Source organism: Erigeron canadensis, chromosome 4 (genome assembly GCF_010389155.1).
Source record: "Erigeron canadensis isolate Cc75 chromosome 4, C_canadensis_v1, whole genome shotgun sequence".
Classification (NCBI taxonomy): Eukaryota; Viridiplantae; Streptophyta; class Magnoliopsida; order Asterales; family Asteraceae; genus Erigeron; species Erigeron canadensis.
This window is the reverse complement of record NC_057764.1, coordinates 24,388,729-24,414,394: the sequence shown is the minus strand read 5'-3', so window position 1 is coordinate 24,414,394 and position 25,666 is coordinate 24,388,729. Positions and strand designations below refer to the sequence as shown.

Genomic DNA, 25,666 nt, shown 5'->3' with positions numbered 1-25,666 from the left:
CCCTCTCCTATCCTCCTTAAATAATTAAATATTTCTCTCTCATTTTTCCATGCCTAAACGGCAATGTTTGCCTAAAACCTTTATGCCTAGCCCTGCCTAAAGCGTGGCAGCGGTGTTTACCGCTAGGCATGGCCATGCCTAACCCCATTGCCATCGTTCTTGACTCTTAAATCTATATTAAATCTGTAAACCACATACTATCAGCATTATACCGTACTAGTTGCGTGTTTCTATTTCTTCCTATTTAAGTCACATACTATCTCAACAATTTGTTCATGTCGAGACAATAAAAAGTCACATGTTTACACGACCATGACCACATGATCCAAAAATCTATATTCACAAGCATTTTTCTTTTAGCTCGTAAGAAGAAAAAAAAAACGTAGTATTGCTATATTTGGCATTTGTGTGCCTTCAATTTCATTGTAATTTGAAATAGCTTGTATAAATTTCATTTACATACAAAATCAGTTCTCCAAGTAGACCCAAATAAAAACAAAATATGATCGAGTGTGATGGATGTATCGAAAATCATCATCAAACTAGCAAAATGCTGTAAAACCACTTGAGATTATTGTCGTTCTAAAGAAAAAAAAAAACACTCGAGATTAGACTTTATCCAAACATCTCTATGCACTCAACGACTTTTCATTTAAAGAGTAAACCTTTTATAAAGCTGCAACATTGAATCACCGACTTTACACCCCAAAGGTATGCAATGTTTTGAGTGGCATATGACAGGCCTCATAACGTAAGCAATAGCTAATTGAAGAGACCAAGCATAAAAAGTATGAATGAGCAATATCATATGGTACAAAACGTTCAATCGAGTAGGAAACTCCTGATGTAAGTTGAAGCACACATCATAGATGACACATGCGCGCCACACAGAATGACTTGACTATTGAAAAGAGGACTAAATATGCAGCTTGTACGTAGCCATAAAGGAAAGTAATAAAATAAAGAACTACAAAATAGAACATTTAAATGACTATTAAGACTGAAAACAGAGTTTTATAAATACTACATTGTACAGAACATGATATTAACTCTACCAGTAACAAACAAATTTATGAGGTACAAGGGGAAAGCACTTTTCCATATAACTCCTACACTAAATTACTTTTTTTTTTTTTTAAACTTGAGCTAGAATCTCAAATTGTGATATAGGTCGCATTTTTTCACATTTTCTGGAATACCTTGTTAGAACCACTTGACAATACAAGGATGAAGACCATCACGGTTTGTGAAGCTTGAAGCCAAATACTCTTGGGGTATAGCTCTGTGAAGCTTTTGGTGGCTTGAGGTGACCGTAAGTCATTAAGAACAAGTGAGGAAAAGTGGTTCCAAAATAAGCACCATCAATGTCTATGGATACGTCAAGGAAAAAAAATATGCGGAACCCAAATAGAGAATTGAGAAGATGAAGAGAAAGTAGTGATGATTATAAAAGAGAACAAAGTTCAATTGAAGATAAACAAGACATGACAACCTACCAATGGGTATACAACACAAAGTATCCTATATTTTATGAAAATTACAAATTATATCGTTATCATGACTGGTGATTACAGAAAAGAAGGTTTTAAAACGTTTTTGGCATTTAAGGGGCTATATGCTATTTAAAATAATTTCATATAAATGACTTCCAAAATGAAGAACCAGTTATTTCATTTTATAGAAAATCAAGTAGATCAAAAAGTTAGCATGAAAACATGTAGGCCACTAAATAGAAAGGATACTGCCTTGATACTTGGATCGCGGGTAGTAGATGTCTTCACACTTGGGACAATATATTTTCACAGTACTTGATCGTGGTATGTCTGATTGGCCAACAGGAAGGCAGGGCTGTCCACAGCAGTAAACTCTTGGGCACCTTCCAAAGTCGTAATTTTTGTACTTTTCTAACTACATTGTATCAATATTAACTTAATTCTGTGATCAATAAATAAAAGGGACAAAGAAAGAAGAGTTAAAATATACCATTGCAGACAATCCTCGGGTAGTCAATATGTATCGGACATGAATCAGACCATACAACATCTCAGCTGCTGATTCAACCAGTTCATTTTGTTCTTCAGTGAACATATCTCCTGCTCATGCACATAGGTAATAACCGAATTTTAGTTAAAACTTGAATATTATGAAGTATGATATCTTTCACATTACCTTCAAATGTTATGATACTACTTGCTTTTTGTAGTTGAGAAAAAAGGACAATAAAATCCAGCACGTTGGGCGGTGCATTAGAGACTTCATCATTTCAAAGTGCAAAACACATAGTTCAGAAAGAGCATGATGTATTGGGTGTAAAAAAAATAGATTCATAATCATAGTTACTGTTTCCATTAGCCTTTCGGATGTTCCAGTTAACATATTCAAGGACTTGCTAACTTGAACATTTTGTATAAATACTCCTCTGTTAGATGTTACTGCAGTAAAATGTTTCAGCTTAAGTCATGTGATCCAAGTATTTTAGCCTAATTAATTTTGCTTCCCTTTAATAACACAACACTTTGGTCTAATAGTGCATCAACAGCCTGCAAAAAGGCGAATGTCACCACTAAAAGGAGATGCAAGGAGGTTCAGAATGGTTTTGAGCATAGTTGTCAAAAGCGAAGGCGATCTCAAAGCGCAAAGACCCCAAATACGGCGAAGTCGAGAGGTGCAAAAAAAGCGCACGTCCGGAAAAAAAAAGGCACACTAAGTAAATAAATACAAAATATTTATATATAGTGAAAAATAATAGTAAAAAAATCAAATGTCATTTATAAAACCAAATATCATTCAAAAAATATAAACTTTTCAACCAAAAACTTCAAATTATTAGATTATTATAAACATATATAAACTCTTCCCCCCATTTTATATTCTCTCTTTTTCTATCTTCTTAAACAACTATCGTCACTCATTTTGGCCGGAAAACATTAGATCTAGCCACAATTTAGCCGGATCTTGAATGATTTGGTCAAATCTTGACCCATTTGACCATTTTGACCGCTGTTGACCACAACAGTTGATCGTCGTTGACCACCTTTTTCATGGTCGACTTGGGCCTAGGGTTTCAGGCGCTGGAGGTGCGCCTCGCCTGCCTTTTGCGCCTAGGCGCAAGAGGCGCTCGCCTTTAACAACACTGGTTTTGAGAGCAAATTTGGGGATTCCTTTCATAAAACCCTAGCTGATCGTTACACCTTTTGTTCTTAATTAGTTCTTGATTCATTCAAATAGATGACATTAGTTGCTTGTATGATTGATACATTAATTTATTAGGGCCAGTAATCCAGTCTAAGTAGGGTTTCTAGGGATTTCTTTCTTATGTTTGTTTCTAGGGTTTTTGTTACGATCACGTTCCAATTGCAAAGCTTTTGTTGATCCTCATGTGTTCATAGTGTTGTGTTCATTGATACGTTTATCATAACTATCTTGGTAGCTGTGATTAGTGGTCTCATCAAATTAGGGCTTCACGGGTGGTGAACTGAAGCTTTCTGTTAGGGTTAGGCATTCTCGCTCTACTTTGTGAATCTTCAGAACAAAGTCCGAACTTAGCTTTTCCAAACAATTCACTTTTCTGGGCTTCATTTTCCAAACAAACTGTTGAAAAAGACGAGGAGTCGGCTACTAGTGGTGGTTTGGATTTCTTGAATGTTGACGGTGCTGCTGATGGTTCAAATTCAGGTCAGGTTGAAATGGATTTCTTGAATGTTGACGGTGTTGATGGTTCAAATTCAGGTCAGGTTGAAATGGATTAACCCCCTAAAATCCCTGGTTTTGAGGCTGCCATTATCATTAATTTGCCGAATAAGTATGTAGGAATGGATCAGGGCAAGGCAACGAAACCTGCCTCATCAGGGGATTCTTATGCCAATATAGTGACGACTAATTCTACACAACAGAGTAAATTTTTGAACCCTTGAATCTGAAACACCAAGGGACGATGATGTTGTGATCCCTTTGGCATCGGTTAAAGAGGTTAATGACAGGCTCCAAAAGGAGTGGCCTTCCCAGTTGAGGAGAATTACATACTAAATACCTGGGAAAAATATGGTATTCAGAAGATTATGATGAACAACAAAGGTTTCTATGTTTTCAACTTATCTGCAATGGAAGGGGTTGAGGATATGTTGAAAAATGAACCATGGATGATCAGAGGGGTGCCTATGATTTAGAATAATCGGACTCTCTCGTTTAACCTAACAAAGGAAGATTTGTCTAAGGTTCCTGTTTGGGTTAAATTACAAATAAACATGATGTTCTTATAGCTGCATTAGACAAAAGACGGATTGAGTGTAATAGCTACTAAGATTGGAACCCCAGCCCCAATATGTTGGAATCTTAAGCTGGCACTATGACCTATGACTTTAGAATCCTAGAGTAGCAGCAGTTATTCTCAGGCTATTATCGAGGTCAGTGCGGATAAGAACATGAAGAAAGCCAGGTTTGTATCCCCAAACTGAAGGGCACCATTTATGTATAAGAAATAGCACGGATTCACCATTTATGTATAAGATATAGTCCGGACTGAGGACAAACGCAAACCTCCAAGATGTGACAAATGTAAAATCTTCAATCATACCTCAAAACAATGTCCAAAGGCTGTGAAGGAGGTTCCAGAGAAGAAAGACTCACCGCAGGATGATGGCTTCTGACAAGTTAAAAAAGGCTCTAGAGATAGCAATACACAAATGGGGCTTCAACTGAAGAAAAACAAGGTGAAACTCGTGTGTCTACCAAGAAGACAAGTAACGAGGCGAGTGGCTCGGATTCACAAGTAAAGAACTCGGATGCATTTTATGGGGCTGATCAGATGTTACACAAGAAGAATAAAAAGACCGATTTAAAGAGTTGGAAACAGATAAAGGAGAAAGAGTGATTTTGGCATCAGGATTAAAGTTATGTCCTGAAAAAAATGATTTTTCCCCAGAGTCTAATGTAGCCTTCCAATCTAGATAGTTTATATTGCTTGTTTAGCTTGTTGCTTGTTTTGTAGTTTGCCGTTTTTTGGCTAAACTATGGGATCCACCCATAGTTGTTGTATTTAACTATTTTTGTGTTTTAATATATTAGTCGTGATAAAACATTTAACCCAAAAAGAAAAACAGCCTTCGTAACATCATGAACTATAAGCTGTCATAATGAAAAGCATGCACATCTATAACTAAAGCAAAGAGATATCGACGACTTGCATTACCTCTTTAACTATGAAGATAACATTCTACTAATATATGGCATCTCATTCATGGCGACATATATTAACTAAGAAAAAAATAGCAACTTGAGGGAGAATCTTCATTTAATTGTAGTGAGCACGTCTGACTAGGTCTTATATCCATAAAAGTTACTAAGATACTATACATAACCTTAATCACTCGCTATAAACACCAGAGCTGCAGAAAATATGTCCGCAAAAAATACTAACAAAACTCTGTAATGTGCTCATCAAGTAACAAGAAAACTTAAGTTAACTAATCTACTCTACATCTCAATCATTTGTAAGTCCTAATATGTAAAATCCATGCATACTATATTTAATCATTATCATGACCCTCATCAATGCTTGCACAAAATTAAAAGTAAAATTCTTGATCCTCATTTTAAGATTGAGAAACTTCTTCGTGCCTTTAATGTCCTACATAGGTTCAATAAACTAATAGAGCCATAAGGGCTTTAGTTTAACTATATTGACTGCAAGCTAAGGAAAAAAGATATCAGGCTAACTAAAACGATAAAAGAAAAAAGTCTAAGCAACAAAAGCTAATCCAAAAATTGAAAGGTGTCTAAGCTAAGAGCATGAACACATCAGCTTCACTTACACCTAAAACGATTGCCTGGTATTCGGTGCGTTGATAAATAGAAAAATATCAGTTTGGTAGTCTTTGTGTTTATGACCTACTTACTGTATTCACCAACGTGGTCAATTTTAAAATATGTAGCAAAACAAATCAGTTTTCTCAGAACGTAACACAACCAACAACCTTGATAACTCTTAGCAGCACAGTAAAATGTGCTTTTGTGCCACGCAAAGATAGCTAACAGCGTCATTCTTCAAAGATGTGTCAACAGTTATTGTCACTAAAAATCTCAATATATGTCAAAGCTCCACCTAGGTGTAGAGTCTACACATCGTATTCAATTTCAATTCCTGTGCCTCAGTACACATCTTACCTATAAAGTTTTAACTAAATGTCGATCAAAGCATATAAATAAGCTTTTCACTCTTTCAAGGAAATAAACCAACGACCACTACAGAATTGGTAATTGGCTATTGATAATCTATTTGTTAATTGATTTGTTGCTCTTGTATAATACCATAAATCCTAACTTCCAAAAAACTACCATATGATTTTTATGTTATGAAGAAAAGCTGAATGTATGTTATTTCATGGGTTCTGTACATCCTTGAGAAAGAATCAAGTACTTATGGTCCCTCAAACAAGACTAGTCGAATATCCAAAGTTCAGACTTTGGGAAAGAGATCAATAATATTGAGAAAATAGCTTACCGTGAGAAGACTCGGCATCTAGAATTAGATCAAGGGCATAATCAAAATAAGGAACTTGACTGCTTAAGCCACAAAGGTTAAAATCATCTTGAATGTACTCATCATCAACTTCGCAGAAAAACTCATTTCCTCTCAAATTGCAAAACCATGAAATCCATGAAGTATCATCCTCGTCAGAGCCACTAACATCAGACTCCTCACTGTCGGTTTCAGATTCATCTGTCACCATCAGCGAAAGTGATTACATCATACTAGTAAGGAAAAAGATTGGCATAAGTGAAAGTGACTATGTCATACTAGTAAGGAAAACAAATTGGCATCATCACATCACAAAATACATTAATTGCCCCTAAAGAAGAAGTAAACTGTAATGGTCTCTAAGAGCAAAGTAACACGGCCAACTAATGATGGAACGATAAAACATAGCAATGTTTGACTTCAAAGTTCAATAGATAATGAGGTTTGATGGTACAAATTTGGGGTTTGTTGTTAGACGTGTAGCTTAGTTGGTTATAAAATAGAGAAATTTACGAATATGGTTGTGTTTATGAATTTGGCGGTGCTTATCTTAGTTTGACTAGTTGGCCGATTCTCTATTTTTGTTGCTTAAATAGATAGATAATAAAATCACATGCTTGAGTGTGTAACAAGATCGTTGCAAATATCGTTATAAGACTTAGTGGTTGGTAAAAATGGAATGTTTCTAACAAATGTTGACGGTGGCTTTAGGTTAAAGATTGGAATATCATATTTTATATATTTGCATCATATTTAATAAAATATGATATTCTAATCGGTAACCCTAAAGCCACTGTCAACAGTTGTAAGAAACATCCCATTTTGACCAACCATGAAGTCGTGAACACATAACGAAATTTGCATCGATCTTATAACGCTCATACATTTCACTCTATTATCTATCTATTCAAGATTAAAAAAAAACACAAAATCAGTCGAGCACCACAAACAAAGATAAGCACCCACCAAATTCATAAACAACCATATTTGCAAAATCCTCTCCTCCGTAACCAACTAAGCTACACACCTAACAACCAACCCCAAAATTGCAACAATTGACCATCAAACCTCATTCTCGACAAAAGATCCTGCATTTCCTAACCTCTAAACTACGCCGAATATCAACAACAATGTATACACATTCAAACAGTACATATAACTGGCCATATCATATACATATACATATACACTATTCAATTTAACAGCATTTCAACTAACGAAAAAACACCGAAAAATAGTCAGAAAGAAACCGAACCATCCGAAAGCTTATTTTTGGTATTAGCAGCTGAGGAAGTTGAAGGCATAGACAATTTTTCTTTTTCTTTATTATTATTATTATTATTATTAAAATTGAAAACCCTAGAAGTTGTTGTTTTTGAAGGTGAAGATGAAGTTTTTTTGTCCAATGCTTCATTTATTCTTTTCCGATCACCTCCGCCACCGCCGCCGACCATCGCCGACGATGCACCACCTTTATCTCTGTACATCTATATAGATTTTGTAGGTATATGTTTGAGATTTTTTTTTATTATTTTTTGAGGAAATAATAATAGATCTGATTTAAATTAAAATTTGAATTGGAAATGAATATGAATGGATGAAAAGGAAGGGAATGAAAAAAATAAATTAGGGTTTGTTGAATATCGGAACACACAGAAAATTTTACCTCTACCTCTTGTTTTCCATTCTGGGTGTATTTTTCTTTAGCTTTTTTATGTTATTTTAAAAAAATATATATTTATATCGATACTATTTTATAATTCATTCGAGATTTCTCAATTTTTTAAAATTTAAATTAATTATTTATCTACTCTATCATTTTATATTTATATTTCCCAACAAACAAATAAGTCAATGATACATGTTATCGCTTTTTTCTTAATAAAATTTTATCCCAATTAAATATTTTGCCTTTAAGCAACTTAATTGGGGTATTTTCCTACTATTCAGGGTGAGGTCAGACTTAGAGTGCATTCTTGAGTTTTATTTTGAAAAGATAAAAAAAAAAATGGTAAGAAATTTTTAGTTTTTATATTCTTGAGTTTTTGTTTTAAAAGAAAAAAAAGGGAAAGAAAGGGAAAAAATAGAATATTTTGATCTCAAAACTTTCTTGCCACTTTTGGCAAGATTTGGAAGAAAAAGTGGTGAAATTATTATTATACCCCTCAAACTTATATAAAGGTTTTAATTACTACAAGGCTATAAATGTAAAATTGTATCTTTTTATCATTTCTTTTCCTTCCCTTCTAACTCAAGAATATATCTATCTATCAATTTTTTTTTTCTTTTCTTTCAACTCGAGAATGCATCTTTTTTATGTAATTATCTATCCTTCTTCCCTTATCCAATCTCCTCCTTTCTTTTCTTTTAATAAAAACTCGAGAATACAGTGTTAAAGTCTTAAACAATGTAAATTGGTTCCCTTATTACAAGTTGATAAAACACTTTATTTATATTAATATTATTTACAAATTAATTTATGTAATTATATTAAGTATTATTTACCATCTCTTTATCATCAATCGATTACTTCTTACAAATCCACTTTGTTCTTTTGACAAAAAATGAACATCCGTTCAAGGCAAGTCGAGAAAAGTTACATGTATGTACATGAAGATGATAAAGAAGATAAGACTTTGTTTGAAATCAACTAATTTAAAGGTTATTTTCATTTGATTTTCCAATACTTGGAAAAATAGGCTCAACTTTTGGTCAAAATTTAAAGGTTCAAATGTGAAATTTAACGACTTAGCCAGATCACCTAGATATGTTATCATAGACATACCTTACAAGTTTCAAAATTTGAAAATGTCAAATGAAGCTCGGAAATTCGTTAGTAAAAAAACGGACAACGGTGGACGTTGTCATATCATCCGCCGGCTTAACCTTTTTGGTGGCCTTAAACGAAACTAATTTTGGAGACCTTTTTTGAAACTTTCTAACAAAAAATCTTTTCATTTATCCCTTTTTGAAATCTGCAAAAATAAACTAAAAACATATAAATGCGGAGTTTTAAACAACTTTATTTGCTTTTTATGTGTAAAAAATTGTTTAAAATATTTATATAAATAATTTTCCATAAGACTTTTTAATCAAAGCTTTATTATCAATTTAATAAGATAATTTTTTCCCAATTAATAAAATAGCTAATCCCTAATTCTCAAAGATATGCAACTACTACTTTACAAATTAAATTATTTTATTATTAAGTTCCCACTGTACGTGATGCCTTATTTTATTAATGTAAAATATTTACTTTTAAAAAGATTAGAATACACAAATTTTCCCCCTGGCTCTTGCTCTATGTGTTGATTGGAACTCAAATAGAAAAGTCTAAAACTGTGTATTAAAGCTTCAAAGTTTTGGGGGCCTTTTGGTGGGCATAAGGCCACTGCCTAGTCCCCTGTCATTATTCAGCCGACAGATTGGGGCATTGGACACATAGCGCTATTTTGCGTTCTTGATGAACTTGATCGATCACATGCATGTATCTTCATGCCTTTATTTTTGTAGCATATTCTTTTTATTGATTTTAACCTATTATTGAAAATGCAAAGGCTTTCAAGTATGAGACAAGTTCGATATTGTATCTCAACTAATGTAGGTTAAATTGAAGAATTTGAAGATCTAATATAAGATAGACTAAAAAGGGCAAAAACTATGAATGTAGGTTTTTTTTTCACAACGTTATCCATTTATTTATATTACACAAAGCTGGTTTTATTTAATACTCGTATTAATGATATGTTTGATCAATGTTGTAGACAGATGATTGTTGGGGATTTGGACCAGGCCGATGAGTTATGCAGCTATTTTCACTATATTTATCCTACATTCGACCATTGCTTGCGGGAAAGGTTTATAGAACACATTTTGGAAAAGAGGTGCATGACACAAGATTTGTTATCGTTATATCAAAAAGCAAATTTTGTGGACATACGGCCTAATGAATTGGATCATGGTGTCGGTAATGATTCGAGGACATTTGCCTACCGGGGTATGAAAGTAAAGCAATTAGATGCGCTACTTTCTAATATGTCGACTGGATAGAACCCGAAGCAATGTAATAGATGCTAAACGTACTTTGGCTCTTGCTTTTGTGTATTGTTAAGATTATTAATTCATATTTTTTCTAGTTTGGTGTATATATCCTTGAGCAATCCGTAGCCAAATCAGCTTTGTCACGGGTACCTCATAGTCCTAGAGAAATGATCCAAAAAGGAGAAAACATGGTTGTATCTGAGGCGGTAAATCATTGTAGCTCAAAGTCAGTGAGTCCATGTATTGGATTGGGTTACTCACCGTAAACAAGCTTAACTTTCAGTAATTTGCCGCCGTCACTCATTTGACAAATTACTTTTCAAAAGACCAGGGTGATTGCAATCGCAAGAGGCAAACCTTTACATTTTCTTGTAATTACCCTCCCGAAATCATCCAGCGAAAGAGAACATGTTCCAATTCATAAGATCTTTCTTTAATACAAGTCCCAACTTGCAACTTCAGTTTGGAGACGCAAACACATGAGTAGGTCTTGCTGCCTGTACATTCGGATGTCTATATCTCGACTGGTAAACAGGACTTTGCTTCCAGTTTGGACATCATTCTAGGCCTTGTAATCTCAGATATCATTCAAGACCACCAAATACTTACGACCCTTTAGTAGTCTATATAGCTTTTTCCCCAACTACGTCTTTGATAGAAGAGCTTAGTATAGTGATTAACAAATCTTTAACAAGATAAACTTTAGAAACACATGTCCAAGCTCGAATATCAAAAAAGTACTCGACTAAAAGATGATTGAATAGTTTTCGAGCCAGAGTAGTCTTACCAAGCCCAGCCATTTCTGCAATTGAGATAACATGGAGTGTCTTTATAGAAGTTAAGTAAGTTGATCAAGTAGTGTCATAATCAAAACTGAATGTTATCATTACTTTGGCCTGTTCCTACTGTTATTATATGTCAGTCATTTTAAATTGTGGAAGAAGATTAAAAACAAATTCTAGCTGTGAATTTGATTACCTGTTTTGTAGAGCTGGACATAAGTTGGGGGTTCATTGGTGGATTTTGGGCTTTTGGCCCTGGGTCTGTGTTAGCAGTGGCTGCAGGTTCATGGGTAAGGTCATATTGGGTAATCATCCGATTATTATTTTTTGTTGGCTGTTGGTATCTGCCGAGTTGAGTGGGCAGAGCACCATATTAGGTGTTATACAATTCCTTTGGCCATTGTGTTATTACTTATTAGTGTTCATGCTTACATAGAATATGAATATCCAATTCTCTTATTCTTCTGCTATATTTCAAGCAATCTATTGTCAACTTAATTAGGGGCTGAAGGGTAGTGCATAACATATATATATGGTTTTCCTCAAAAAATGATTCAATTATGGGATTCCTATGTGAAAGTAGTTATCCAGAGTTACGGACAACTGCATGTCATAACATCCAAATGTTCCCATGTCCTTTAAGCAACTTAACAGTTTAAGGCAAGTGGAGAGCTCCCCAAGCTTTGCTGTGCTTGCAATGGCGAGTATCCAAAGCCAAATCGTTTCTTCCTTCAATCCAGAAACGAGATGGTTGTTATTTGGAACCCTTCATAAAACAAATTAATAAAATTTGAGGTGCCGTTGTCGTATGATATACATACAACTATTTAAGGTTTTGTGGTGTGTCCTAATATTTGCGCCCCTAAGCTGGTTAAAATTAATGATATATATATGCCTTGGCAAGTTGAGGTCTTCACATTAATCTTAGGGATTTGGAGATTTCAACTTTGCCATTTGCCTTGCAAACTGGTTGAGTTTACATGGTCTCCGACTCTCAGGGAGCTATAGATAGGTTTTTACATATATATTGGCAATCTTATGATAAGACCATTATTATAACCGAACGAACATTGTTTATCAGTCGGATACTACATATGTACAAATGTACAATCCCATTCCATAAACCTTTTGTCCAAGATGTCTAACTGAGGACTTTGACTCTATGACATATCTTCTCACAAAAAGTCAAATTAAAGAATTCAGCTCTTCTTTTCCTCTTATCTCTTCTTTTTAGCCAACTAACAAAAAAGTCATTATTTTTTGTCACTTTTATCTCTAATAAATAAAAGTATAAAACCCATCATTATTTCTTCTCCATAAGCAAACTCTTTCCTCAACTGGGTTCCAAAAATTCTACAAGTTCTTCCAAGTAGTCAAAACCAAGAAAGTCAAAGTAAAAAAAATGAGTGCAACAACAAAGTTTATAAAATGTGTCACAGTTGGAGATGGAGCTGTTGGAAAGACTTGTCTTCTTATTTCTTACACTAATAATACTTTCCCAACTGTAAGCAAGCTTCTTCTATATATCACTTTCTTTGTGTGTGAACTTGTTTACGGTTTTACTTGTAACTTTTTTTCTTTTGGAAATTTTATATCAACTTAAGAAAAAATGTGCTTGCAGGATTATGTTCCAACAGTTTTTGATAACTTTAGTGCAAATGTTGATGTTGATGGCCAAAATGTCAACTTGGGTCTTTGGGATACTGCTGGTATATCTCTTCTCTATTTCTGTCCATATATATATATATATATACATAATATTGCATGTGTATTAATTGATGTAATATGATTTTTCAATCTTTTGCATGAAATTTAAGTAACAAAGTGCATGTGAACATTGTTACAAATTCAAATGATTTTGGTCTTGTTAGTGTCTTTGATATATAATATTGGCAATACTTTCTCAACTTAACTTATCTGTTGGCTTTTACTTTTAATCACTTATTATTGCCATTACAATTATTCAACAATTTCTTGGATAATGTCAAAAAGTTAGAGCCATGTGTGTGAAAAAAAATAAATTAACTAGATTAAAAGTTAGATTAAGTCATTGATATATGAAAGATGACTAAAAAATAGATGAAAATTCTTATATAGTTATATTAATAATCATATAACTAATTGGAGGATACCATTCTATAACATATAGTCAAGGTGTTATGTTCTATGCATTTTCTATAGTTGTTACCAACAAATGTTATTGTTAAAACATCTTTCATTGTTTTCTCCAATCATAATCTAGATGGGTCATACTGTCATCTCATAGGACAAGCATTGTTTGAATTGATTATAAATCATCAATCAATGTAATACATGATGTTAATTGGTAAAACATTTAAAAGTGATCTTGATATACGTTGATGTTTTAGTAGTCAATTATTTATAACAAACTTGATTAGTTTATCATACCGTATTAGTGACATAACATGGTGTAATTATGATCATGTTATATTTTTTTATATATATTTGGACCGTATGATAATGATTAGGATGTGCCAGAATGTCTAATCCTCGGCATGAATTTGTCTCAAAGTTTCCATAGGCATGAAAAGTTAAGTACTTTTTGGCCCATTGGTCATTTTGTATCATAACAAAAGTTAAAAGTAACCATGTGATCTTGCCTACAATTTTATGTCATCCCATCATATTCTTTAGTCACAAAGACCATTTTATGCGACTTGTATTTGCAACGAGTATTAAGCTTCCATGGATGCAAACAGAACTATTTCACACATATGAAATGCCAGTGGACCCATTCTCACGGGACGACATTTTGACAAAAACAAACAATGTAGGTCAAGAAGACTACAATAGATTAAGGCCTCTTAGCTACAGAGGAGCTGATGTTTTTATCCTGGCTTTCTCTCTAATAAGTAGGCCTAGCTTTGAGAACATATCAAAGAAGGTATGTCCATTTTAGCATACTCTTTATTTGTATGTGGTTCAGATGATGACTAACTCACTTTTATTGATTATGTTTCATATGTGTTCTTTTTTCTTTTGGGCACTCGTTGAAATCGATCAGTGGGTCCCAGAGCTACGACATTATGCCCCATTAGTGCCTATCGTCCTTGTGGGCACTAAATTAGGTTGGTGCTACTTTCTCTTCATGATTATTCACAAGTTTACTGGTTTTCATACAATTTATCGATCAACGCAATAATAACTTACAAATCTTGAATAAACTTAGTCATTCTGTTATCGCAGATTTAAGAGAAGACAAGAAGTTTTTAATGGACTATCCGTGTGCTTGTACTATATCAACTTCACAGGTACCATCTTTTAAAGCAATAACTATTGAGGATGTACTTAGCTTTTACACCTGAAATACTTGAGAAAGCTCCTAAAGATTTAAATAAATTTGTTCTAATTCCAGGGTGAAGAACTAAAGAAACAAATAGGAGCAGTGGGTTATGTTGAATGCAGCTCTAAAACACAACAGGTTCTTTCTTTCTCGATATGCATTGGGATTTTATTACGTACGAGTCATTGATTAATGGGTTGTGAATTTGGTCCTCATTTCCATTTATGTCAACTAAATGCAGAATGTGAAAACAGTCTTTGATGTGGCTATCAAGGCAGTCCTTCAACCTGTAAAGGCAAAAAAACTAAAGAAAAGACGAGGATGTCTTATATTGTGATTAAACTTATAATCACAGATATTAAGATACTAACATCAGTGTAAAATAAACATCATAGATTCCTAAATGTACAACTTATATCTATGCACCTTATGTCCTAGCTAGCTTTATGGATATCCATTTGTGAATGCTTGTTGATAATGATTATTTCCTCAATCTTTTATCATGGAAATCCATTTATGTCTTTGTTCTTTATTTTCCTTGTGGGCTAGACTAGGGTGGTGGGGTGGGTGGGTTGGTTGGTTGGGTTGGGTGGGGGTGGGGTATTCAGTGCTTGCTTTTCTCTATGCTTATGTAAAAGTCATTTGGATGACATGTTACTATGTGATCAATGAATAGAATGAAGTTGTGCTCTGTGATATACACCCTATCTACAAAGACGATAGATTCAGAACTCGTTCTCCTTGAGTAACCGGACAAAAATCTCCTCTGTTTAGCCATTTTAGCAAAGATGACAGAATCATAATCTGAATATATGAGAACTTTGTTGTTATCCACTAATTGAAAAAGTAGTATTTGTTAATAAGTTAGAAACAGATTTTACGTTAAAACTACACTCAGTAAGGACATACTGATGTAATTATTTTTGATATGGCACCAAATCATAACTTTGACTGTTTGACATCTCAACTTTACGGATATAGTGTAAAAGCCTTACAAAAGATGTTCAAATTTAGTACATTTGTGATCGAGTCATAACTCAAATTCCACTTGAGCTTATCATTAGCAGTTACTACTTACTACCCCATATATAGTTCAAAGACAGAGCCACCACATATCCCACCATCTAATAAAAGGGAGAAGGTGTTTGTGTTCGGATTAACCCGAGGATGGGTAGTCATTTTTTGACTCAGATGTAGAGGCCTAACCAGATTTTTTTGCCATTGGCATATTCCAACCATTTCCTTGTCACCACCAGCAAATCTGCCAACATCTGAACACGAGACTTTGTTAAACTAGACTCCCTACCTGGTGATGGTTATATTCAACCATTTAAAAAGTTGCATCCAATCTGACAAAGACCACTGGCAATGCAAAAAACACATACAAATATTTAGAACGAAACAGATTCACAACTTTCAGTTTTTAATAAATTAATTTCAAAATTCCTCATTATTTAATATCCAGCGACTGAAGTTTACTTATCATTGAAATAAACACCATAACTTCTGAAGTACTCAAACTAGACCACATCTAACATTTTGTTTTACAATGTCACCACCTTACCACCATTGCCACAAAATCACAAGATTTCGAACATTAAAACAGGAACTATCGTTTCAAGGTCCTAACATGTTATTCTTCATAAGATGAATCTTATGCAGCCATAGCACCTGCTTGATCTTCATGATTTCTGGCTTTACCTTTACGGTTCCAAACTGGGGTTGTCTCGATAAGCTGATGAGGTACAAGCCGTCTTTCTCGCTTTGTGAGTTTCTTGAAGTTGTGGACTTTTAGTCTGGCTATTTCTGCTTCCTCTTCTGGGGTTATTTCTCTAAGAACAACTGTCAGTCTACATTCGGGTTTCACTCTCACTCCGCTTCTTCCTTTTGCATGATATGATACCCTTTTCTTGAAAAATCCCTTACCAACGAATGCTTCCGCTGTAACAAAATATGATCATATAAGGTTACAAAATTGTTCTAACTGCTATTAAAAAAAAGTTCTTAGAATCTGATACCAGCTAAAAGTGACATAATGCAGCACAGTCATTTCGCTTCTTTATTATACGAACTGATCCTTTTATATGGGTTCCTCACAATTAGAGATAATAAATTGGGCAAGCAACGGATCAAAAGAAGTTAATATTTGGCAGAGACCCTTTTGGCACAAACACTTTTTTTTTTTTCCTCTCTCTTTTTTGAAAATTATAACTTTAGTGTGATAAAACCCTTTTGCAAAAGCTAAATTACTACCATAGTTAAAGACAGTAACATTTGTTAAAATCAAGAGACTTAGAAGGTTGTATTTCATTGATAGTTTGGACGACCATCGAGACATTAGACATTCAAGCCATTTATTTTTTTTTCGATTCAGCTTCTTTTTTTTTTGTGTGTTACGTTACCAACTCAAAACAACCAATTTAGAAGTAATTGGGTTAAAACTGAAATATGTATTTGCAGTGTAATAATATGTTTCATGGTTAATGAAAAATCCGATTGCACCCCAAAAAACGTGATATGCTAGTATGCTAAATGTAGCCAATGCTGATGTGTCAAATTACGAAACTTGTATTCTTATTACTATGGACTTTGGATTTTAAGTTTTGCGATGTGAGCATCAGACATGCAAGACTTTTTGGTTGTGTCAATAATTTGGGGTTCACAAGTGTGATTTGACTTAAGATAGAAGTTTTTGTTTAATCCAAATTACCAACAATTAGACGATCTGCCTCGAATCCATAATTGTGTGTGGCATTTGCCCGTGCTGAATGGATAACCTGCAGTGGAAAATGACACTATGAAAGATAACACTTGATGCTTGAAAAAACCACGAAACCAAGGAATGTCATGTAAAGAATAACATAATCTGTACTATATGTGACAATTTCAACTTTCAACAGACTATAAGGAAACAGGTCAACTCATGTTGCACTTAATTTAAACCAGTTTTAGCCACACATAGAAATAACCCTTTCTCACCCCAACCCCATTTAACAAATTTGACCTATTACCCAACCCGCCCTTTTTGCCACCTCTAATTTCTCTTGTGATCCTGAATCTTGCTTTTCATTCTTTTACAAAATGCCAAAAGGTTAATGAGCTTATCTATATCCACACGTCAACAACACAGCAAGAGTTGTCACCTGGTAGACAGTTTTTGATGCACGCTTTACTGTCAGCTGCAACTGCAGTAATGCATCCTCAACACGCATGCCACGTACCAATGTAGCAACCAAGTTCACCTTCTTCGGACTCTGAAATCATCAGTTGTATAAAAAAGCATAAAAAAGAGTCATGATATAAAATAAATGTAGCTTGATCAAAATATATTTACCAATTTATTAAGAGAATAATACAAACAATCTTAGAAATTAGCTCAAAGATAAATTTCACCAGAAGTTCAAAATCATTCACATATAAACAGCTAGAAACAATGCAAGTACTCTCTCATTTCATATACTGAAGATGAAGTCAAGTGGCACCTCGTACCTGTTTTATGTTTTTAAGAATCGCCTGGACTTTTGACGGTTTAGAGACAGCCTTTTCAGCTTCAGCTTGACCGCTGCCTATAGCAAGTTGTGGTGTCAAAGGAGATGGACCTGGGACTGCTTCAGATGAAAGCAAGCTTCTAGTACTAGTAAATCCCTGCCATAATAGATAGGAAAACATCGGGACAGAAAGCATTAGCTATCTAGCAAGATCACATGCCTAATCTTATCCTGCATGATAATCTAAAAAACTGCACTGTTTGATTAAAAAAAAGTTGGCAGGTTTGAACTGTAAATATTTGATATAAAAGAAAAAGTTAACAGGTTGAATTGTGTACATCAGATCCATAGCATTACCAATTGCTGGAAATAGTGATATAATGGTCTTGACACATTTGTATATGGAACCGAAAGCCCGTGTAAATGAGGTGGCAAACCTGAAAATTATAACTATAGTTATATTGTGCAAGTATGGTATTAAGATTTATGGCACTAGAAAACTGATTACACAATGGCTATGTCCAGAAGAAAATAAGAATATATGTGTGCTAATTCCCATATACTAGAGTATCTCGTACAACTACTATAAAAAAATTAACTTCAGCACAAGATGGATTCCATAACGTATCTAGAGGTGGCATTCCAGCACATTTTCTTGTAACTTAGTGCAATTCAGGTTAGGTTGTATCTCTAAATTTCTAGCAGGAAGATACAAAAGAACGTATAAATTAGCTTGAAAGAAAATGAGTTAGATGGACAGAGACTGCCCATAAATGTACTTTTAATGCAAAAAACCTCAAATAAACCAATCCTTTTAAAAAATTACTGAAAAAACTATAAATTTTGTAATAGTATACAAATAATTTGTTATTTATTTATAAGATACGAACAAAAGTGAGTCTGGGTAAGTCCACCAAACCCGAGATGGCTTGTAGAAATTTTTTCTATTTTGGACCATATTCATTTGCACCCATCAGTCTACCCACCCATTTTGCAACATCCAATCCAAGCAACCGCCATCTACTAGATATCAGACAATGTTTCACCTTGAAGTGGGGAGAACTTCAATGGAGAACTGGAAAAGTTAGCATGAGCCTGACAACTGTTTTCCACTCTCTTTCCAACCTGTCGAAGTATAGATTTTACATGACGGTGCCAGCCCACCATGACTTATGCTAAATGGCAGTCTTTCACCAGGAGTTTCAAGCAAGATAATTTTAGTTGAGCTACAGTTGGAAAAATAGATATTATTATTGATTGACGGGAAAACCGAGGAAAGTAAACAAATAAACTCATGAGAAGCTAATCAAAACGCCAATACAACAAGCAGAGCAATGCATGTACATGACGAAAAGAGTATCTAAACATAAAGACATAAAGCAGTTGACGATGGTGAAATTCCATAAAATAGACTTGTAAATCAAATCTTTCAGACAGAAGGCCGAGCTAATCTGAAACTAGATCGTTTACATACATAGCTTACGAATTATGATCACATTATCACAAGTCCACACATCTCAAAGTAAAGAGCAGTCACAGTATCAAACTTCGTAAACCCTCATATTCCCCCTCACCCCCTAAATCTCAAGAAAACTAATAGAGTCCCCCTACATCTTATTTCCAACAAAATATTTTCAAAATGCTCGGTCTAGACTACCAGTAAGTGATTATATAATGCTTCAGTAGAGTGCAACCTAGTACATGTATTGACATATATCATGCAACAATTTATAAAGATATCCGAATGTAAAAGAATATTATTGTGCACAACTGATCTTATTACGATTATGATAAAACTAATACCCGATTAGTCCAACACGAAGCGAACTCAAAACTTGATATAGAAAAATAGTAGTAATTGAAAAGATATCAAAAACCTACAAAAAGGCAAACCCACAAAAACTCATTCAGACATTTCATCAAACACCTTATATGCAAATTTACACATCACGAAATGATTTATATAAACTCATTAAATACACATCGACATAATTGCAATTAACATTGTCAAAAAAAATTACTTCAAATCGATAAAATTACTTTAATCATGTTTCAGTGATAATTATACCATTTTAAGGTATTTAAACACAAATATATGTATATATTCATAATAATAACAATAGGAGAAGCTAGTAGAAATCTATCTATATAAATAATATATATAGATATATATAATACCGTCGTCGGAGATAGATATCGGCGGCAGAAAATGGGGTGCTTCGTTTTTGCTTGAGAAAAAGGTTGAAATGAAGCTTGGAAATATGTTTCAGGGTAATGCCCTTTATCTTTACTTTTCATACATATACCTCCTTATATTTTAATTGTAGTTTCGAGATATGTCACCCGGGCGTTGTCCTGTGACATATTACATTTATTAATGATTTACTAGTAATAGAAAAGAATTATTCAAAAGATAATGCGTTACAAATAGGTATGCATTCATGGACCGAGGTTAAAAACCACAAACTTTTTAAAGAAAACATGTATTATTCAAATAATTAAAAATAAAAAAAAATGGACATTTGTCAGTTAGAAAATGATCAGTAAAAGTTTTGTGCGAGTAAAAGTAGTTCGCATAAAAGTTTAGTTTAAAAGTGTAAGAGGCTTAAATGTTGTGGTAAAATTAAAAGAAAATCAAAAAGTACAAAAATTCAGTGCTAAAAGTGTAAGGGGTTAAAATGTTGTGGTGAAAAAAAAAAGAATAAAAAGGTTACCCTTCTTTGCACTTTACAGTTAAAAAAACAGTAAAAGTTTTGTGTGAAAGTAAAAGTAATTCGCATAAAACTTGAGTGCTAAAAGCGTAAGAGGCTAAAATGTTCTGGTGAATATAAAACAAAATAAAAAAAGTATAAAAGTTTAGTGCTAAAAGTGTAAGGGATTAAAATGTTTTTGTCAAAATAAAAAGAATAAAAAAGGTATTATTCTTTGCACGCGACAGTTAAAAAATAAACAGTAAAATTTTTGTGTCAAAGAAAGTAGTTCGCATAAAAGTTTAGTGCTAAAAGTATAAGAGACTAAAATGTTGTGGTTACAATAAAAGAAAATCAAAAAGTACAAAATTTTAGTGTTAAAAGTGTAAATAGTTCAAATATTGTGGTGAAAATAAAATGAATAAAAAGTTTATTATTCTTTACACGTTTTCCTGTACATTTCTTTTTAATATATATGTTAAATAGTTTGTTGCTAAAGTGTAAGAGGCTAAAATGTTGTGATTAAAATAAAAGATTATCAAAAAGTATGAAGGTTTAGTGCTAAAAGTATAAAAAGTTAAAATATTACGATGAAAATAAAAAGATTAAAAAGTTTACTAAAAGTTATTAAAGTTTAGTGCTAAAAGTGTAAAGAGTGAAACTATTGTGGTGAAAATAAAAATATTAATCTTTACACGTTTTCCGAACTTTAAAATAAAAGAAAATCAAAAAGTATGAAAGTTTAGTGTTAAAGTGTAAATAGTTAAAATATTGTGGTGAAAATAGAAAGAATAAAAAGTTTACTAAAAAGCATTATAGTTTAGTGCTAAAAGTGTAAAGTTTGAAACTTTTATAATGAAAATATATATAATAAAAAGGAAACTATTATTTACTAAAAATATTATAGTTGAGTGCTAAAAGTGTAAATATTGAAATTTATGTGGTGAAAATCAAAAGAATAAAAAGCTAAAAGTGTAAAGATTGAAACTTTTGTTGAAGATAAAAAGAATAAAAAATATACTTACTAAAATGTATTATCGTTTAATGCTAAAATTATAAAGATTGAAACTTATTGGTGAAATCAAAAGAATAAAAAGTTAAAAGTGTAAAGATTGAAACTTTTGTGGTGAAGATAAAAAGAATAGACAATGTACTATTCTTGACTAAAAAGTATTATAGTTTAGTGTTAAAAGTGTAAAGATTGAAACTTATGTAGTGAAAATAAAAAGTATACTATTATTTACTAAAATGTATTATAGTTTAGTGTTAAAACTGTAAAGATTGAAACTTATGTAGTGAAAATAAAAAGAATAAAAAGTATACTATTATTTACTAAAATGTATAATATTTTAGTGTTAAAAGTGTAAGATTGAAACTTATGTGGTGAATATAAAAAGAATAAAAAGTATATTATTCTTTACACGTTGATTATGCAAGGATTAGGATGGATATATTGTACCGGCATCATATGACTCATACGTGGTGAATTAATAGATATTCAATTGTGGTACTGAGGCTATGATTTCCTCCATTACCCTTATTTTAAAAAAAAAAACTTAAAACTTAAAAAAAAAAAATTGACAAACCCCAAAAATTTAAAAAGAGAGATGGGTAGGGACAAACATTCAAAAACCAAAAAAGTAGGAAAAAGATATAGGTGGGGACAAAAACAAAAAAAAAAAACATTTAGTTATGTAGTTTGCACGAAAACCTAAGATTTGTTTTTAATATATATATATAATTTGATTCAATTCTAATAATGTACAACTCCAACAAGGATTTCAGAACCAATTTTTCAAATGAGATTATTAGTGTATTAGCTATGAAAAAACATAAGTTATAGTTTTTCCTTTTTGAACATTCAGTCAGTATGTGACATAAGAAAAACCTCACCGTATAATGGTGAAGTCTTGCACGTACCCTAGACAACGAGATGTTGACCATGAGTCGTTACAAGTATTCGGGGAAAAAAACTCCAAAACTTGACATCCCTGACGATCAAACTTAAGACCTTAAGTAAACCTAGGATGTTTCTGACCAGTTGGACTAGTCATCGTTGGCAAGTTATAGTATTAAGGTTGTAGAACTACAACAAATATTCAAATCAAAGTGATAAAAGTAATAAATCTTCATGTTTTAGTGATATAAAATATGGGAAAAACAAATACTCGTATTCTTCTAGAAGCATCATGTTTATAATTTTCTCCTCTCACAATCAATTCTAGCATGTGTGTGAATGTAAATTTTTTTTTTGAGAAAATCAATGATAGCAGCATGCTGCTAGCAATATGGTTGTTAACTCAAAAAGTATTCTTAAGGAAAATAATATAACATCATGTTTTAACAATAAAAAAATAATTCATCTTTTTAAAAGACCAAACGCTAAAGAAATGTTGATCCATATGTTAGTTATAAATATTTTAAATGAAAAAATTAATTATCATGAAAATGTGTAAATACTTAACACTAGGCGTAGAAATATATCTTGTGTTTTATGTGCGAAATTGATGTTTCACTAGATATGAGTTTTATATGGTATTCACTTTGGATATCAAGATGATATATAGGACCAAGGTCATCAATTTACTTTTTTTTCTTATGCGTTGTTGAAGAAATTTTGATGAAAAAATTAATGAACATGTAAATATGTATATATTATACTTCACCCCGACTATCAATATATTAAATGTAAAATTCGACCCTTATATTGATTCTGAATCTATGATGTTAATGTAATAAATCTTACAACAACATAAACATAACAATAAATTAATATATGTAACTAAAAAACATACTTATATCGTTGTCAAATTATGTTAATATAAATCTATACAAACAGTGACATAGTATAGCACCTAAAAAATAGTTAAATTGTTGCCAATAATAATGTTATTGTAAATCTTATACCAGTCTAACCTATAACAATAATAAATGTAACATCCCAGTATTTTAAGGTAATAGAAAATTAACCCTTTTTGTAGTTTTGACATTTAATTAATTTTTTAGTGTTTTGTTTTGAGTTAAGGGATTAATTTAGTTGAAACTTTAGTAGCTAGCAGGTATTTTACCCACAAAAATGGAGATGAGACGTGGCTAGCAGGGAGAAGAGTCAGCCACTTAGTTTTTGACTTATGTTCTTCCACTCACTCTAATTCAACCACTTCTCATTATCTCATCTCAAATCCTTCAAAATGCATGTAATTGAAGCTTCAAAATTCAAAGTAAAGAATTGTAATCTTGAAACAATAACAATAATCATCTCCAATTGAATTAGAAATTTAAATTTGGGGCTTTCTTTGAAGTGGTGGTGGCCGAAATTTTTAAGGAAGAAAAGGGGGAAGATTTTCAATTTGAAAACCCTAATTCTTTGTCTCTCATTCTTGAGGTATTGATTTTCATAACCCTAGTTTTAACTGTTATTAAAATTTAGGGTTCTTAGCCTTAGAATTCGGGGTTTTTGCTATTGGAGATGTTTAAGTAAAACCCTAACTAAATTTGAATGATAAATGGATAATTGATTGAAAGAATTGTTGTTAGTGAAAACCCCCCTTGGTAAGAATCTCATGGTGTTTGGCTAGTGATTATGAAATAAAGCTTTATTTTGAGAATTTGGAGTTTGTTGGAAAAGTGTTTAGTAGCCAAACACCATAATCTTAGAATTGTTGAATGCAAGTAGATGTTTGTAAGTAGTTGAGTCATGGAACTCATAGATGATATGTGATTATTCTTGTATAGGTGTTGAAGAATAAATTGTTGAACTTGTAGCCTTATTGTGTCAAGTAGCCAAGTTTGAGGTGAGTGTATATGCATATAATCATGTTCTTGTTATTAGAAGTCATAGGTAATTCCTATGACCCATTTGTTGAATTTTTTGAGAACTCGTAGGTGGGTAAATTCCAACTAGTCATATTGTATGCAAGAGCTAGTAGGTGGGTAAATTCCTACTAGCCAAATTGTCCATGGTCATGTTGAAAATTGAATGTATGTTGTTTGATTTATATGAAAAGGCTAGCTTGCTAGGCTTATATGGTGCTTGATGCACAAAGTGGAAATGACATGATTATGATTGTATGTGTATGCATTCACTAAGTGTAGCTTACGTTTTAGTTGTTTAACTCTTTTTATAGGAGTTGGTAATAGCAAGGGTAAAGAAGCGATCGAGTGAAGTTATAATTGGAAGTTCTTGCCATTTGAAAGGTTGGCATTATGGATAATTTGGGTCTTGATACAAATGGTTCTTGATACAAATCCCTTTTGGTTAACTCATTTTGGAAATTCTGAAAAATTGTACTTAAATGGGTAATGCAAGTCTTGAAAGATTTGATGAATTATCCAAGTTGGGCATCCGACCCACTTGTTGAACAATGTGTTTATAAAGTTTGTATAGATGTCAAGTCTTTTGAAATGGTTTTTATATGTCATGAACAAGTTTGGCTTAGTCCATGAAAGGTTTTGAAGGAAAATGGCATTTTTGGTTGAAACCATTTTGTGTTTTGGTGTAGGAAAGTTGATTTTAAATGAAAGGGTTTTCTGCAGGTCGTTCCACTGCGCCGCAGTGGGAGTCATACCCTGCTCACTGCGCCATAGTGGGCATTTGAACATTTTATGCCGTGGTTTTCCACTGCGCCACAGTGGAGGTGTTTCGCCTCACTGTGCCGCAGTGGGTACTAAAAAAAAAGTTTTTAATCGATTTCTATTAGAAGATTTGGGTTCTTACAGTAAAACTTTTAAATAAAAAGGAACAAAAGAAAACGCAAAAGAAAAAGAAAGCAACATTTTTTTAACCATAAAAGTTGGGAAGAATAGTTGCATTCACACAAATAAGGATACTTTGATAATAATGA

The 25,666-nt window shown here is 32.9% G+C and overlaps 3 protein-coding genes across 5 annotated transcripts; 1 reads left to right on the top strand and 2 right to left on the bottom strand.

Moving 5' to 3' along the window:
- Nucleotides 1–1,012: 1,012 nt before the first annotated feature.
- On the bottom strand, nt 1,013–8,226 carry LOC122597952 (casein kinase II subunit beta-3-like). Its single transcript, XM_043770547.1, has 5 exons — nt 7,773–8,226; nt 6,500–6,718; nt 1,984–2,093; nt 1,743–1,908; nt 1,013–1,368 (listed from the first exon to the last, which is right to left on the bottom strand). Exons 1-5 carry the CDS (start codon nt 8,002–8,004, stop codon nt 1,238–1,240), a joined length of 858 nt encoding a protein of 285 aa, XP_043626482.1. The 5' UTR covers nt 8,005–8,226; the 3' UTR covers nt 1,013–1,237.
- Nucleotides 8,227–12,649: 4,423 nt separating this feature from the next.
- Nucleotides 12,650–15,153, top strand: LOC122595092 (rac-like GTP-binding protein 5). 2 transcript variants are annotated; one of them, XM_043767396.1, is made up of 7 exons: nt 12,650–12,844; nt 12,962–13,049; nt 14,061–14,245; nt 14,366–14,429; nt 14,548–14,612; nt 14,717–14,782; nt 14,886–15,153. In XM_043767396.1, exons 1-7 carry the CDS (start codon nt 12,743–12,745, stop codon nt 14,979–14,981), a joined length of 666 nt encoding a protein of 221 aa, XP_043623331.1. In that variant the 5' UTR covers nt 12,650–12,742; the 3' UTR covers nt 14,982–15,153. The 2 variants fall into 2 exon arrangements, with proteins under 2 accessions (XP_043623331.1, XP_043623332.1); XM_043767397.1 differs by having other exon boundaries at nt 12,651–12,844; nt 14,136–14,245.
- An 895-nt stretch (nt 15,154–16,048) lies between these two features.
- LOC122595987 (50S ribosomal protein L22, chloroplastic-like) lies at nt 16,049–20,406 on the bottom strand. Of its 2 annotated transcripts, XM_043768479.1 has the most exons (8): nt 20,311–20,406; nt 19,936–20,009; nt 19,179–19,358; nt 18,490–18,569; nt 18,134–18,289; nt 17,788–17,898; nt 17,355–17,421; nt 16,049–16,585 (listed from the first exon to the last, which is right to left on the bottom strand). In XM_043768479.1, the coding sequence occupies exons 3-8, from the start codon at nt 19,297–19,299 to the stop codon at nt 16,299–16,301; spliced, it is 822 nt and encodes a 273-aa protein (XP_043624414.1). In that variant the 5' UTR covers nt 19,300–19,358; nt 19,936–20,009; nt 20,311–20,406; the 3' UTR covers nt 16,049–16,298. The 2 variants fall into 2 exon arrangements, with proteins under 2 accessions (XP_043624414.1, XP_043624413.1); XM_043768478.1 differs by lacking the exon at nt 19,936–20,009.
- Nucleotides 20,407–25,666: the final 5,260 nt, after the last annotated feature.